We start from the raw sequence: 16,829 nt of genomic DNA, 5'->3' as shown, positions 1-16,829 counted from the left end.
TGGTTTGTCTCAGGCTCCTCTGCCCAAGCCTTTGTGACTCACTGGAAGGAGCAGGTCACTGCCACCCCCAGGGACAGCTCCTCTGCTCACTCTGCACTCTCAGAGGGTGCTGAGGGGAGGACACAACCTGCCCTGCACAGTGGGGCTCACTGGGGATGCTCAAAAGAGGAAGAAAAACTTTTTAACCTCCACGGAAGGGACTTGAAATCAAATGAGCCAAATCCTTCAGGAAAAGGCGACTTCCAATGGATTTCAGCAGCTGCTGCAGCAGATTACTCACACTTATTCATCACAGCTTGGGTTTGTGTGTTTGGCCCATGCACAATGATTTTTTGCAATGAGAATGGTTGGATGGGGGTCATGTTGGGGTCATCAGGATCCTTCTCCCTCCACTTGTGCCTGTCCCAAACCAGTGTCCTTTCCTTTGGCCACCTCTCTGTGGGCTTGGGAGCAGTGAGACCCTTCATATTATAAACATTCTCTCAGCTGTGGGCACGAGTGGCAGTGTTTGTTTGCTGCTTGCTCTCAGGGCTTTTCATTTTCCTGTATTTTAGCATTCACAAAGAGAGGTGCTGCCTGTAAAGTCTGGATTTTTCTCCTCAAACACACGACTGATTTACAAAGGTGAGGTAGGTACAAAAAGGAATGGAAAATTAAGATTGCCACGAGAAGAGGTTCAGAAGAAAAGGCATCACAGCTTGGTTGTGTTCAGCAGATACAGAGGATCTGGTGCAGAGAGAATTTTAAACTTATGCAGATCTTGTTGCAAAGAGTGGCCCAAAATGAGGGGTGTGAAGGCCAAAATGTTTGGGGCAGAGGATGTCTCTGACCCTGGCATTGCTGGCTGAATATCCAACAGCAAAAAGAAACATCTGCAGCTGGCACCAGATTTTCTAGAAAGTCATAAAACTCTTGTAAAACCGTGGCTGTAAGTTGTAGGCATTGGGTTGGAAAGGTTTTTGTAACCCCAACTCCTGTTTATTGAGTAAAGCTTTGAAAAATCTGTGCTGAATTCAGCTCAAGCAAGTGAAATTCTGGCTCTGAGCTTTTCTTCATAGGGCCTCCAAAGAGATGGATTTCACAGCACTACATTCATTTCAGTCAGCTAGGAGCAATTTTAAAAATTAAGCATTTGAATATTTCAATTATTAAAAAAAGTACCCTTGCTGGCTAGTCAATCTTCATCTCCTAAATCATATTTATTTTAATTATTTTACAAAACTTGCTGGGCTACCTGTGGTTAGTCTGGGCATTTTTTTGCCTTGGCTTATTTGGAAGCTGTTTGGCAGTGGGTGATTTAAAATTTTATCAGGATAAATATTATTATAGAATATTAATATTAATGGTTTTACATTTAATTGCATGAGAGTACAAATTAATTTTTCAAGTAGAAAGCCATTTAACTGACAGCATGCTGATTCTGTTGCATGAGTAAAATTTAGTATAAGGCTTGTCCAGCATTTTTCTGGTATAGATATTTTGCTATATCAAGTATTTTGGCATGTCAATTTATTTGTTATTGCTGGGTACACATTTATTTGCCTGACTGGTTCTATTTTATATTAATTTTAGGGGTTTGTATTGCAGATAAATCAGGTTAGCCTGACAGCAGAAGAATGAAATGCTCAGTTGGAGCCAGGTCCATTGTAGATGATGTTCATGGGAGCTCTGCTGGTGTTTGCTGCTCTCATTCCAAGAATGTCAGAGAATCATGGAATAGTTTGGGTTAGAAGGGACATTAAAAGTCACCCTGTTCCAATCCCCCTGCCATAGGCACCTTCCCCTGTCCCAGCTGCTCCCAGCCCCAATGTCCAGCCTGGCCTTGGGCACTTCCAGGGATCCTGGGACAGCCCCAGCTGCTCTGGGAAATCTGTGCCACCCTCCCAGGGAACAATTCCTTCCCAATATCCCATCCATTCCTTCCCTCTGGCACTGGGACCCATTCCCTGTGTCCTGTCCCTCCATCCCTTGTCCCCAGTCCCTCTCCAGCTCTCTTGGAGCCCCTTCAGGCCCTGGAAGTTGCTCTAAGGTTCAGTCCAGAGCCTTCTCCAGGCTGAGAAGCCCCAGTTTTCTCCTTTCCAGACAGGAGGTTCTCCATCCCTTCAATCTTCCTTCTGGACCATCTCTGGGCTTGAGCTTCTGCTCACCAGCACCTCAAATCACTTGTTTACCTCAAATCCCGTGTGGAAAGTGTGGGTGGAAAATGCCACAACGTGGAAAATCGTCCTCAGAGATGAGGATCAAAGAGTTAGATTTATTTCACTTGTTGCCAGTTCAGCTTTCCATGGTTGAGAAGCTTGGCCTTAAAAAATTCCATGCAGCAGATGCTGCTCAAACAGAATAAACCCAAACAGTCCCAATTCTCAGCTGATCTTCTGCCTGCTGGAGCCTGGGCAGGAAAAAAGCCTGGCACCCCTCCACTGCTTCCCATTCAGCACTCATTGTGTGCCCTCCTGAGCTGGGGCTCAGCCTCGGGTCCAACACACAGAAAGTCAGGAGATTGTACCAGGGAAGGCACAGCTGGAAGATGTTTTGTTGCTCTGGTGCTGCCCATGCTCTTTTTGCCTGTGCTCAGTAGCCTGATGCCGTGGTTAGATAAGGAAAAGCTGATTATTGGGACAGGAACCTGCCAAAGCTGTAGGAGATCTGCTTCTAATTCTCTGCTTTGATTCAGGTTTATTCTCTCTGTCCCTGGGCAAGTTATTTAATCCCTCAGCTTTTCTTTTTGGATGAAAATGGAAAAGCAGGACATTTCCATGCATCACAAGAAACTGAATTTGGAATTGAAGGTGTTCAAATCAGCTTTGTCTAAGGCCAGTGCATTACAGATACAAATCAAATAACTAGTAATAATTCAAAAATGCATCACATTAAGTGAATTTGAGTCATATTTTGATTTTTGGATTTACTGTCTCTGGAAGGAATTGCCTAATATTGTCAGTGAGAACTGAGATTTTTCAGATAGGCTGCTTCTGAGGAGATAAGGCTGCCATAAATTTTGAAAGGGATTATTTAAAAGGGATGCACCTGAATCCAAAGGATCCCTTTCCAATCTGTACCTCGTGATCTTTTTCCAGCATGGAGGAAATTTGTGAGGCAGAAGTGGCACTTGGTGGCAGAGGGTGATGAACTGGGGGTAACCCCAAACCCTGGTGGGTTGTCACGCAGTGGCTTCTGTATTGCCTTGCCTTCTGCCAAGAAAGAGCTCAATAATTAATGCACTCTTTTTTCAGTGCTGGCCTAGGACTTCTCCAGAATTCTGTCTCCTCAGCTCTTTAAACCCAACAAATATCTGTATTTTTCTCTTAGGGGTGCAATGGTAAGATTGCACTGGGAGATTTTATAGGGTGAAACCCAAAGAGCTTCTCTGAAACAGCAGCAGGGACATTCTGAGTCTTGGAAAACATTACAGCTTTCTTTCAGCCTTCCTTAGACAGCTTTATTGTTCAGTGGTGATGGGCCCTGAAAAGACTGGATGTGACAGAAATCCCTGTCTGCAAATCCCAAACCCGAGGAGATGGATCTTGGTGTCACCAGGTAATCACACAGACAAATTTCCCCAATACTTCTCCTAGCACAGGGCTTTGCTCCAGTTGCTGTGTTCCTCTGATGGATTGCCACAAAAAAACCTTTAGATTTCTGTGCCTACATGAATAAACCAGGTGTTTATGGAACACCCAGATCCTGGGAAGTGCTGCAAACAGGCTGGAGCATGTGCAACACATCCAGCTGCTTCCTGGGGTTAGCAGCCCTCCCGTACCACACAGGGCTGGGAAAGCTGCAGCTCTCGGGAAGATTTCGTGAGCTGGGTGTTCTTGTGCTGGTCTGGAGCTGTAGAAGTGTCTGGGATTCAGATACTCAGTCAAAGCCCTGAGCATTAGGCTGTGCCAGTTTTTTTCCAGATGCTCTGACCACAAGAACACGCAGAGTTCCCCTTCCCCAGCATGGGGGATGTGGCTTTTAGGAGAAGGTGCCATTTCTCAGGGGAGTCTGAATTTACAGGAGCCTTCTTGGTATGATCAGAAGCTGTTTTTATTATGCCATTGGGGGAAAAAGGAGGAAGGATTTAAGCCCCTGGAGGCAGCTTTGCATGTAGTGCCAGCGGCAGAAGGATCTGATCCCCTGTGATGTTTTTATTCTTCCTCTTCCTTGCAGGCAAACACAATTAATGGTGTATGGTGTGTACCTTCATACATTGCACTGATTTACTGATTTACCTCATCCATGACCCTCTGAGGTCCTTCTATCCTGCCAGTGTCCAAGACTGGATTCAGTGCATTAGGATTTTAAGTGCATTCTGCCTCTCCATAGCACATTACTCCATAGCCACTCAAGATGGAAAATGTGCAGGACTACTTGGATGTGTTTTCCTTTGGAAGAAGCTGGAACTCTTGTAATGGCAGGGAGTGAGAAAATCAAAATATTTTTAAAAAAAGTCCCAGCTTAGAAATGTTGCTGTGACAGCACCATTTTCTCATGCCAGTAAAGCGAGATTGTTCTTTTAAAACTTCCTATTTGTGCCGTGATTTTCTTACAGAAGTCTGTTACAGAGTCTGTCCACGACTGTCGTGGCTTTATGTGACTTTAGGCCTCTGTTTGAATTTCTTCTGCAGATGTTGAGCAATGAAAATGGATGTGTTGTGTTTGCCCCCCTAATCTGATCTGTGCAGTTGAAGTGAAAAAAGTTCTGCAATACTTCAGAAGCAATGATGTTATTTGGTTTGTGGCATTTGCCTCTTTTGGTCACTAAACCTGATTTTGAGAAATGGCTAAGAACAGTAAAAAAACCATTTATGCAAAGCCCATCCAGCAAAATGAGCAAGGAAATAAAGAAAAACCCAACAAAAAGTGCAGTATAGTTTTACGTGCACTGAGTATGTACTCTGCCACCAGCACCCTCCTTCAAACCCAGGAGTTTTGCTCTCAAGCTTGTCTTTGCTAGTAATTCAGAAAAAGCTGTTTTCCTCTTTCTAGAGTTTTGCTGTTGGCCATTTGATAGAATGGTTTGGGCTGGAAGGGACCTTAAAGCTCATCCCATTCCACCCCAGCCATGGCAGAGACACCTTCCCCTGTCCCAGGCTGCTCCAAACCCTGTCCAACCTGGCCTTGGACACTTCCAGGGATCCAGGGGCAGCCACAGCTTCCCTGGGCACCCTGTGAAAGGCCCTCCCCACCTTCACAACCAAGAATTTCTTCCCAATATCTGATCCAAACCTACTTTCTTTCATCACCCTTGTCCTTGCACTCTATGTCCTTGTCACAAGTCCCTCTCCTTCCTTTCTGTCAGCTGCTTTATTTGAGAGAAGTAAATCAGCCTTTCCTCAACTTAAGAATACAGAAAAGCTGAGAGAAGAAAGTTCTTTGCAAGAGTCAGGAGAAACTTATCCAACATGCTGAAGTCACTGTTTATTTTGTTGTGTGTCATTTATCATTTTACAGCCAAATTCTAGAGACGCCAGCACGGCACTTCTCAGCTCTCCAGTAAATCTCCTACCCCAGGAGCCCTGCCTCTGAAAGGCAGACAATTAGGATTTTCAGAGTGCTGCTAACTTGTTACAGTTGTTTACCAAATACTAAAGTTGTGTGCATTACAAGTGATAGATGTACCCTTCTTTTCATTGCGATAACAAAAAGTTGTCTGCTTGGCAATAGTCAAGATTTTTCCGTTTAATCTAACATGAATGGCCAAATCTATTCACTGAAGGAGGCTGGTGAAAGAGTTGCAAAGGACTGGTTTAGTGTCTAAAACAGAGCTGGGTTTGTTCAGTTGCTTTTTTGTTTTTTTGGGTTTTTTTGTGGTTTTTTTTTTTCAAAATCTCATTTTTTTTTTTTTTTTTACTTTTGGGAGCATTAGTATAGAATGTCCAGAAGTGATTTTCTAAATCCTACTAAATACTTCATTTTTTGTTTTCAGATGTGTAAAAACCTCAGTTGTCTGTTTTGTACAAGGCTTGGTGAACTGAAGCTGGTGGTTTTACTCCTGTTCCATCCTTCTCCCTCTTTGGTCTTCATTAGAAGCCTGACTCTCTTTAGTGAGCACATAAAGGCTGATTTCTCCCTTTAAACACAGGCACAGTGGCTTCAGCGTGGCTGGATGTGTTCATAGGTATTTTGCTATTATTAGTTGATTTTACAAGAAAAAACAAAAGAAATCAGAGTTGTATTTGTACAGGAGCAGTACAAGGGGAAGTTCTTAGGTGTGTCTGTCCTTCCAGGTATTCCTGATCTCCAATTTTTATGCTCTGCTGCTTCTCCAACACCTGCCCCAAAGGCCCCTTTTCTTCTCCCCTGTGCCAAGAGCTTTCCTAACGCTGGTTTCACTCCCGTGGGACTGTGGCTTAGCTGAGAATCTGTGCTGAGGAAGAACACATAAATACAGAATTTAATCATCCTGGACTGACTTCAGATATTCAAAGGTACAAATGCTCCTCCAAGCCACAGCTCTCCTCCAGGTCCCTGCCTACTGAAACCAGGTGTTAGGGGAAAAAATAAGTCACTGCTGCTCTTTCTGAGTAGCAAATGTGAGAGGAGAGTTGGGCATTGCCTCCTCCAGCCTTCTCCACCCCTCTTCTTCTCCACCCACAGCTCTAATTCAGAATATGGGGAGCAGCATTTTACATTTCCCCATCTTCTTCCTTCAGACAAGGCGTAACTGAAGTATTTGACTTTTTTAGATGGAAGAGGGTTTTGCTGTAAATCAGATCACATTAGAAAAATCAGCCTATTGGGGATGGATCAGGATATTGTAGGAGTGCAGTAGTCCTGTGATCAATTGTCTCTCTGTCCCTAGCTCTTGCTAATACAAGAATAACTGCAGGCACCAGTTATTCTTCTATTGAAAGAAATGGAAATTTTGCTGGTTGAAATTCACAGATGTTTCATCCTTGAGGATTTATTACTTTTTTCCCATCCTCTCTGATAATAAGAGCAGAACTAATAAATGTTCTGCAGCTGAAAAGATGATCTTTGAACACTGCATAAATCTGTTCTAGATAAGCCATTTATCCCAAACTCTGCATATCAAAGGAGAGGAGAGCAGCAAGTCTCTCACCTCCTGGAATCCCAGAGCACTGTCTCACCAGGATTTTGCTTCTGTGTGCTAGGCTTTTTGAATAGTCTGTTGAATCCAGATTGGCATGACTTTGCCAAATGGGATTTCCACTGCTAGCAGCCTTATAAGCTCGATTATATTAAATAATGTGCAGTCATTCTAAGTTATGAAAAGTAACTTATTCTCTTTTTCAAGGAGTAACTGGGTGACCTCGTACAGAGTGCTGGTGAGCAATGACAGCCACGCGTGGACTGCTGTCAGAAACGAGTCTGGAGATGTGGTGAGTAGAGTGAAACATGTTTTGTGAGGAAGAGCAGAGGTGGGAGCGCAGGGTCTGGCCACAGTTCAGTCAGTGGCAGCACCTCTCAGTGGTGCCATAGATTTCAAGAGCAAATCCCAAGGTACAGACCCCGAATTGTCCAGGGGGAATGGGGGGATCGCCATCCTCAAAGGGCAGTTCTGGCCTGTGCCACCATCAGCCTGGGCCTGGCAGGTGATTTTACACTTCTGTTACCCCAACCACCACGAGACAGTCTGAAGCACTGGTGTTGCCATTTCCCCCTGTTTGGCTGCCCAGATTTTTGAGGGGAACAGCGAGAAGGAGATCCCAGTGCTGAACCTGCTGCCGGTGCCGCTGGTGGCGCGTTACATCCGCATCAACCCCCGCTCCTGGTTCCAGGAGGGCAGCATCTGCATGAGGCTGGAAATCCTGGGCTGCCCCTTGCCAGGTAAGAGCCTTTATTAGTTAATGTTGGCATGGCTGCCTGTGGAAATACTCAAAAATTTCGTTTCCTTTGCATATCTTTGCTTTTGGTGTAGTATTTATCTTTAGTTAGGGCTATGCAAAAAAGAAGCAGAAATATCTGCCCAAGCCCACAGCCAGCACCAGGATAACTTTTGATATGCAGCCCATAGAATCTGGAAGTGCCTTTATTAATAAAACAAGATTGCATGGATGATCTTACAAGATTTTCTTTGTTGTTTGGGCTTAAATGCAGTGCAATAAATCTTCCTAAGTGCACATGTACAATGAAGACAACAGGATTATGTAATGGGACAGGCACTTGCAGATGTCTCAAGCTTCTAAGGCAAGAAATAACAATTATATAGCCTGATTTTTAATGTTTTTTGGTTTTGTTTTTGGGGTTTTTTTTTCATTATATAGGCCACACAACTTCCCTGAAATATTTTGTAGGCAAATCCTGTTGCTGAACTAGTGCTTAGCTTGTCAGGAGGAAGGAGGAGAGTTTGGGCTGTAAAGAATTTCTAGGATATTTCAAGTGTTATTAAATTCAGCATCATCCCTGGTAAATCAGGGAAATTGTCCTATGATATGTAAGGCCACTTAAAAAAAGAAAGCCAAAACCATTCAGTCCTGTTAATTCTGCCAAAGCCATGATTCTGCCAGGCACATTGTGAATAGTCTTGTGCTGGATTTATATTTTCATTTCTGTGTGTACATGTATGTAAATATTTTTGAAAATCTGTTTTCTCAAATATTTTATTAATTGCTACTCATTCCACACCTCTCATCTGCTTTTTTTTTTGTTTGTTTGGTTGGGGTTTTTTTTGTTTTTTTTTTTTTGTTTTTTTTCTTTGATCTCAAATTCTGGCACCATGGGGATTTTTTTTTTCTTTTTTGCAGAGGTCTGTGAGTAGTGTTTTAATATTAGAGCCAGAAAAAAACTGCCTTTCCAGAGCCTTTCATCACTGCTTTTACTGCTCCTGCCTCTGTTCAGAACTTGCTGCCTCCAGTTTCTCTGGTGATGTAGAGTCTTCACATGCCAAGCAGACATAGCTTGATTTTTGTCCTTTAGATGTTTAAACACTCAGGGGAAGAAAAAAAAAAAAGAAAAAGCAGAACTAAAACTGTTTGGGGCATGGAAGGCATAATTCTCTGCCAAAGAGAAGTGTGGGGCAAGCATTGTCATAAAATTTAGATGTGCTATCATGAAACACTGAAATTTAGCATCACACAGACAACTGCTGCCAGTGGGTAAAAAATACATCCTGGACTTGATGGCAGTGACCAAAGGTGTCCTGTGCATGTGAATTTCCCCATTTTCAGGAGAATTCTGGTTTCTTTTAGCTGTGGGTTTAGAACACTGCACCTCTGTGGGTTGCTTGTTTCCCATTGTGATGGGCAATTCCACAGACAGTATTGCCCCTCAGCTTTTGAAAGGACTCTCAGAGAGCAGTGATTTATCCCAAATTCCTGTGTGGAACTGCTCTCTATAAACCAGGGGTGAGGCTGAAGGAAAAGTAACCTTTATCCAGCACCATGACTTTTTACTGACACACAGAGCTCTCCAGGGAATAACAGAGATGACACCCGAACTGTTTGGTAGGGCAAATTGTAGGGAAATTCTCATGATCCCTTTCTCTCCCCTAAAACTGCATCTAAACAGGAAAAGGCAAAAATGTCAGTATTTGGAAAAGTGATTTTTGTTAAGTGCAGGAGTTTTTTACCCTGGATTTTTACTGGCTTTACACCCATTCAGGGCTAAATTCTGCTTGGCAGCGCTGGCGTTTGTTACCCTTCACTTCACGGGTCTGTGTCAGTGGGTGAAGCTGGGAACACATCTCCACTTTCAGCACTGTCCTGCTGAGTGCTCTTCCAGCTTTTCACAGATCTTGGATTCACATGGAAACAGCATCAGTGCATCCCCCTGGTAGTCATTTATTGAGTTAATTGCCCGCAGTGGCTGATTCAGTATATTCCTGAAAGAAAATACCAGAATCATTCATTGAGAAACACAATGGGAATGGGGTGTGTTCATTCAAAATGTAATTGGACTGAAGAACTAATAGGTTTTGATAAGTGCTGACCCATCTTTTTAGCTCAGAAAGAGCTGGCATTTCTTTCTCCTTGCTCATTTCGTTCATCGCACGCGAGGCACCCAGAACAAAGCTGTTCCTCAGGTTCCAGAGGCCTCTCCACGCACGTTTTCTTCCTGTAGGATGGGACATTCTTTTGCAGCTCCCTCTGAGTGGATTCCTCACCCTTTTTTGGTGTCATTTTGCTCATTCCAAGTTAACTATCCGGGTGGTTTGGCCGTGGGAGCAGCAACTTGGACAGCGCTGCTCTAACGCTCTGTGTTGAGTGTGGGACTGGAGATCAAGGGCTCTTCTTTTCTTCTTCTTTTCTTCTTTTCTTCTTCTTTTCTGACAGGTTTTTATTTTTGTCCATAAAAAAACCCTATTTTCCTAAATTCACCAGCATCAGGAGGTAGAGCTCTGTTAGCTCACACAACTTTAGCCTTTCCAAAGCCTGGGGCATAGGGAAATGCCCCAACAGCTGAAGGAGGGTGGAAGGAAAGAATCCCATTTTTCATAACTGTAAATTTCTATTCATGTCTTCTAGACTTGTAATTTTAGGGTTTATGCCTTTATTAATCCCTGAATATATGAAACCATTTGCATTCAGTCTGTGCTCTGTATCAGCTTCCCATCAATCAGGCTCACAAGGGAGGGTAGTACAGGAATGAGGAGAAAGGATAAAAGAAAAAGAAAAAAGCCTGAATAAGATTGGTATTCTAGGGGAGGTTGTAGCACTGTCAGAATGAGATGGAAATGGTTTAAGGCAGCTAGAACCCATTCCTGTGGGTAGGACTCTGTCCATAAAACCCACTGCATGTGGTGGATGCACTAAAATTGGATAAATTGTGATAAACACTATTTGGACAACAGGAACAGAGAAGTTGCTGCTTATCTAAGCAGTAGTGTATAACATAATTGTAATTTTTATCAGTGAAATTAATATATCTTATCCATAACATACTTTTTTTTTTCTATCTCAGGCTAGTTTGGACAAATAATCTTTTCTAGACTGTTAAGAGCAGCTCTAAAAAAGAAAAAGAAAAAAAAAATTAAAAAATAAAAATAGCTGTGTTGTCCAACTATGTCAGTGCTATCTTTGGGCAACAGAAGGGATTTGCTGTTTCACCAAGAGAAAGACATTTATCCATGGAGGAAAGATGCCAGAAAATCCTACCTATAGCAACAATCAATGCTGCAATGTCTGAAAAAAGAGGGCAAAAAGAGGACAAAATCCACAAGCATTTAATTCCCTCTCCACTTTCCAAAAATGCTGGTATTTACACACAGGGAGAGTGACACACACAATATTTTGCAATTGCCTCAGAGGGATGGATGTGCTTTCCTTGCTTTCTCTTTCTCAAACCTAAGGAAGGTCAAAATGGAATTGCATGTGATCAAAGCACCCAGAGATTGGAGAGAGAAAATTAGTTGAGTTCTTCATGCATTTATTTATATTGTAGAGTATTCAAGGCAAGAGGCAATTATTTTAATGGAATAAATTTGTGATGAAATTTAATTTTTAATAGTTCTTATATAGAAAACTACCACTAGTACCATGATTATGCCATTACTTTGAACCCAAGATAAAAAATGAACTTTAACAGCTCTGTAATGGAGCACTGTGTTTTGCAGTGGCTTCAGTCTTATTTTTATTACTTCTCTCTTAGTGCCAGGCTACCTGGTCAATTCTAGAGTTGTGTTCATTTCTTGATAAAAATGTGACTTTCTACAAGTAGCTTTCATTGTAAATGGTCATGTAAGCAGCAGTTCTAAAACCAGCATCTACTTCTGAGAATAAGAGGAGAAAAGGATCAGTTTGTAGTTGAAAAATATTATTTCATTGCAGGTTTCGTGTGTGATGTTAATGCTCATGAGCAATGCTCAAGAGGCTGCCATGAAATAGATCATGTGGAAAAAAAACATAGGATAACCTGATGTGGCTGCCAGTGGATTTATTTCAAGATTACACATGTGCTGTCTGTAAGATGTTCAATTTAGTGAAGACAAGTCAAATTCACTTAAATTACGCAGAAATTAAAAAAAAAAAAAAATCAGTCATTTGAGAAACGGCACTTTGGGGTTTTTAAGGCAGTCTGAAAGATTTAGACCAGAATATTCCTTTTATCAAAATTTTATCTCCAAATCCCTTGGACTGCCTTCATTGTGCCCTACATTTGAACCACCACATCTGAGAAGCTGAAACCTGCTGGAAGCATTGGGGCTCCACTGGCTGTAGGGCTGTAATTGGTGAAAATGCCCTTTTTTTTAATCAACCAAGCAATTGGTCCTTTCTGGTGCTTTCTAGGGGCAGTTTTCAGAGCCCTCACGCTGTGGAGTCATTGGGCATTGACCCAGTTGAAGTTTGGGTGTCCCAGCACAGGAAGGACATGGAGCTGTTGGAGAAAATCCAGAGGAGGCCTCAGAGATGGTCAGAGGGATGGAGCAGCTCTGCTGTGAGGAAAGGCTGGGAGAACTGGGATTGTCCAGCCTGGAGAGGAGAAGCCTTGGGGTGATGTCACTGTGGTCTTCCAGGACCTGAAGGGAGCCTACGGGAAAAATGGAAAGAGACAATTTACAAGGAGCTGGGAGGAGAAGGGGGAATGGCTTTAAGCTGAATGAGGATTGATTTAGATTTGATATTGGGCAGGAATTGTTCCTGGCAGGGTGGGCAGGCCCTGGCAGAGGTGCCCAGAGCTGCTGGGGCTGCCCCTGGATCCCTGGCAGTGCCCAAGGCCAGGCTGGACATTGGGGCTGGAGCAGCTGGGACAGGGGAAGGTGTCCCTGCCATGGCTGGGGTGGAATGGGATGGAATGGGATGGAATGGAATGGAATGGGATGAAATGGGATGGAATGGAATGGAATGGAATGGAATGGAATGGAATGGAATGGAATGGAATGGGATGGAATGGAATGGAATGGAATGGAATGGAATGGAATGGGATGGAATGGAATGGAATGGGATGGGATGGGATGGAATGGGATGGAATGGAATGGAATGGAATGGAATGGGATGGAATGGAATGGAATGGAATGGGATGGAATGGGATGGAATGGAATGGAATGGAATGGAATGGAATGGAATGGAATGGAATGGAATGGAATGGAATGGAATGGAATGGAATGGGATGATCTTTAAGGTCTCTTTTAAACCATTCTGTGGCCCTGTGAATCTGATTTAACAGCTTTAATCACTCATCCACCTTTACAAAGGATGGAAGCATGAAGGGAACAAGGTGCCTCTACCAGCAAACTTCATTGCCCCTGCTGGTGACATAAAGACAGATTAGTGGCAGGAAAAAGCTAATAAATCCCTCTGTATAAATGTGAGTGCCACAGTTTTGCAGGATCTTTTCTCCTTGGAAGAAAGAGAGACTTTCTCCAGAATTTCTGTGACTAAATCAATATATTTCCATTATAACTCTTATATAGTTTGAGTTTCTCAGTCTCTTATTTTCTGTATTATTTAAAAAAAAATTATTTTTGCCCAAGTGGACCCATCCAGCTGTGCACAAGTCTTGTTTGCCTTTCTACATTTTAGCTTTTAATGTTCTAATCTGTATTCCTGCTGCAGCAGAAATCCAGTGATCCAAGCAGGCTACAGCAGAGCCTGGCAGAGTATGAGTGTTAATTCCCTAGGGAACTGTCAAATTGAGCTCTGTTGTTGAGGGAGGGCCAGAGATACAATCATTCTCACTGCACAATTTTTATTTTTTTTTTTAAGTTTCCACCAACTCTACAGCATTCACAGCCATTCCCATGATATTAGTGTTTGATGTATGGAAAAAGAGCCAGGCTTTGAAAGGAAGGGGATTAAAGTATCAGGGGAAAAAATCGGTTGCTGTATATTTTGGCTCGTGGTGATACAGAAAACCTCCAACATCCTGGCAGTTTTATGATGTTTATTTTTACATTTTAACAACGTGGGGATGTTTTTTTCAATTATAAAGATATTCTGTGGGACATTAAACACATTGTCTCTTTTAAGAATTTTTTTTTTTTTCTGATTTTCATTTCTTGTCCATCAGTATATTAATGAGTAATTTCTACAAAACACGGGTTTTGATGAAACAAGGCTTTTTTTGGACATTTTTCAGTCATATTTGTAGAGCAGCCTTCAACTGACCTTCCAGCATCTCTGCTGTAGATTAGGAAATGGAAGTGGAGACAAGGATGGGTCATGTTACTGTGAAGCTTAATAGAACATGCATGTTTCATTTCATAAATAACTTAAATAGTGCAAAAGACCCCCCAAATTTTAAAGTTTTATGGGAATGTTTAGTGGTTTTAATGCCAGAAATATGAAACTTTAAAATGTCATAAAGTATTTTGCAGTGTTTTGGGTTTTTGATAACTTCATTAAGGATTTGTTGCCGTGGGATGGTAACTACATATTTATCCTACTCAGAATTGTTCTTTTTTCCCCCCAAGAAAAGTCACAGCTGACAGGTGATGCTGTTTAGAACCATTTCTTTTTTCTCTAGAGACAATGTCTTTTTTGGTGTTGCAATAAGACAGGATGATATTTAAAGTTTTTCATATTTTGCTTTTCCCCCAACAATTTTAAACCGGTGAAAATGATTTTGTGTGAAGGGAAACAATTTTTCATAGAAGCCTGACAACCCCTGGCTTGACAAATGATTACTCAAAATTCCAGACATCCCAGATGTGGCAAGTTAAGGAATGTGTCTGATGTTTTCCAAATTGACTTGTTTGTCTCTGAAAATAAATCATAATAGATTAGGCTTGGAGCTCATTTATCAGGAAGTTCAAAGCTGAGCCTTTTGAACAGTCCTGGCCTGTTTGTTTTGGTTGGTTTTTTTTCCAGGTGAGGAGCCTGGAATGTCAAGGAGACAAAAGATTCTTTCCCAACCACATATCCTCCTTTGATACTTCAAAATGAACAAACTATAAACAGTATCCATAAATAAGTGAATATGTACATTTTTAAGTAACAAACTCCTCTGACTTCCACAGGAGCTCTTCTGGAAGATCATTAGGAATGTTTAATGTGCACAGTTATTCCTTTCCATATTTTGCAAGCAGTGCACAGACTTGGAAAATACTCATCAGGAAAACTAAAAGTCCTTGCAATAGTAAATTAATCAAGTGGACACAAAACATTTACTGTGGCTTTTTCCTCTAATTTGATTTTTCTTCCACTCTTTTATCTTGCATCTGACTCATCATTTCCCAGTGACTTTTTCTCTCCTCTGCAGCCTAAGGCTGCCCTTCTGCTTTTCTGTTGAAGTTTTGGGGTTTTGTGCAGAGGAGCTGGCTGGAAAGCTGATGCCTCCTTGCTTTTGTTTGATCTGCATGAATTGATTTGTGCAGTGATTAAAAATGTTTAAAATCAGTTGTTTCTCTGAGTTTTTCTTTTGAAAACCTGTTTTAAATACACGAAGGACAGTGGAATTCAGATTTCCATGTTCCTTACATGCATTGTACCAAAGCACCTCTACATTTGAAATTCCCAAGCACCTGAAAACTCTTTTATTTCTTTTCTCAGACCCAAACAATTATTACCACAGAAGAAATGAAATGACAACCACTGATAATCTGGACTTTAAGCATCACAACTACAAGGAGATGAGGCAGGTAGGCAAAGAGGCTGCTGTGTGATGGAGGGTGGATGGGTGAAGGCTTTTTCAGCCCTAATTCCACCTCTTCAAAATATTATTCAACTCTGTCTTCAATATGTTTTTAAAATATTTTCCCTGATTCAATCTATTAAAAGAAGCAGTCCAATAAAAGTCCCAAAGTCTTGATTTTTACATAAACTAACCTGAAAAAGGTGACAATTTGTGACAGAGGAAGTATTTTCATATAATGTGCTGCACTTTTTCTTCCATGTGTATTTAAGTGGTGAATGACACTGTGGTTTGTCCTTCTAGAATTGACTCTGATTTAACCATCAGTTTTCTCATGTATTTCAGTGGGTTTGGATAATCAGAATAAACCTAGAATCCAATTCCATATTCACAGTGGTGAAAATCAGCAAAAATTCACCAGAAACAGCAGAAAAAACCCCTCATTTAGTATAATTTTAAATCTACCAGCCTTGTTAATCTTGTTCCTTCAGCTCCAAACAGGCAGCCTTGTTCTTGGCTTTGTTATTGTTTTTAATCTTGCTTCATATCACCACAGACACAAGTGTGGGTTGTCCTGAAGAAATATTTCTGCCCACTTTCTCTTCAAATATAAAGATAATATGTTTGGACTTGATGTGTGTGAATCACTTGCTGTGTGCTGGATTTTCAGTGTATTTATACTGCATGAATCACCACTGGGTTTTATTGAGCAATTGTGTACTGAGTCACACGTTTATTTTGGTAGAGATTTCATGGCCTATATTTCTTAGCTCAAAGATTAGATGAGTAGGAACTCAATTGGCATAATTACTGTCAAGAACAATAAAATAAAATGTTTCTATGTTGTCATTGCAGAAAGACAGGTTGGTCAGGTTAGAAATATCTTGGGGAAAAAAAAAAAACAACCCCACAGCTTTAAACCAGAATGTTCTTGCACTCTTCATACCAATAGAAAATCTGTGACTGTGGTTGAGAATTGTGAACTGTGTGCTCTCCCAATTTCTGTTTTCTTCTGTGTAAAAATAGTTAACTTTTTTAGAGCTGATTGGATTTTAATTGCTGGTGGGCAGAATATTGTGGGTTGCATTGCAACAAGTGTTATAGTCCCAAAACTATTCTCAAAATTTCAGTGCAAAATGGAATAATAACTGCCAGAGTCAATATTTTATTAAAAACAAACAAACAAGCAACAACAACAACAACAAAAAACCTCCCCAACCCCCAAAATATACATTATTGTCACTTTTCATAGCTACCTCACCACCAAACATCTTAGAAAATGTTTTTTTTGAAGTGATTTATTATCACCACTGAAGGAGGAGGAGATGGTTCTCTGGGTCTTGTTGTGGAAGCATTACATTACATTGCAA

The 16,829-nt window shown here is 41.5% G+C and overlaps 1 protein-coding gene across 1 annotated transcript in view; it reads left to right on the top strand.

Moving 5' to 3' along the window:
- CPXM2 (carboxypeptidase X, M14 family member 2) overlaps positions 1–16,829 on the top strand; it is a 67,234-nt gene that overhangs the window by 33,931 nt on the left and 16,474 nt on the right. The window contains exons 4-6 of the mRNA XM_058841950.1: positions 7,247–7,331; positions 7,629–7,779; positions 15,378–15,466. Coding sequence (XP_058697933.1) covers positions 7,247–7,331; positions 7,629–7,779; positions 15,378–15,466 — 325 coding nt within the window. The remainder of the gene's footprint in view (positions 1–7,246; positions 7,332–7,628; positions 7,780–15,377; positions 15,467–16,829) is intronic.

The sequence above is a fragment of the Poecile atricapillus genome, chromosome 6 (genome assembly GCF_030490865.1).
Source record: "Poecile atricapillus isolate bPoeAtr1 chromosome 6, bPoeAtr1.hap1, whole genome shotgun sequence".
Lineage (NCBI taxonomy): Eukaryota > Metazoa > Chordata > Aves > Passeriformes > Paridae > Poecile > Poecile atricapillus.
This window is presented reverse-complemented; position numbering and strand designations above follow the sequence as displayed.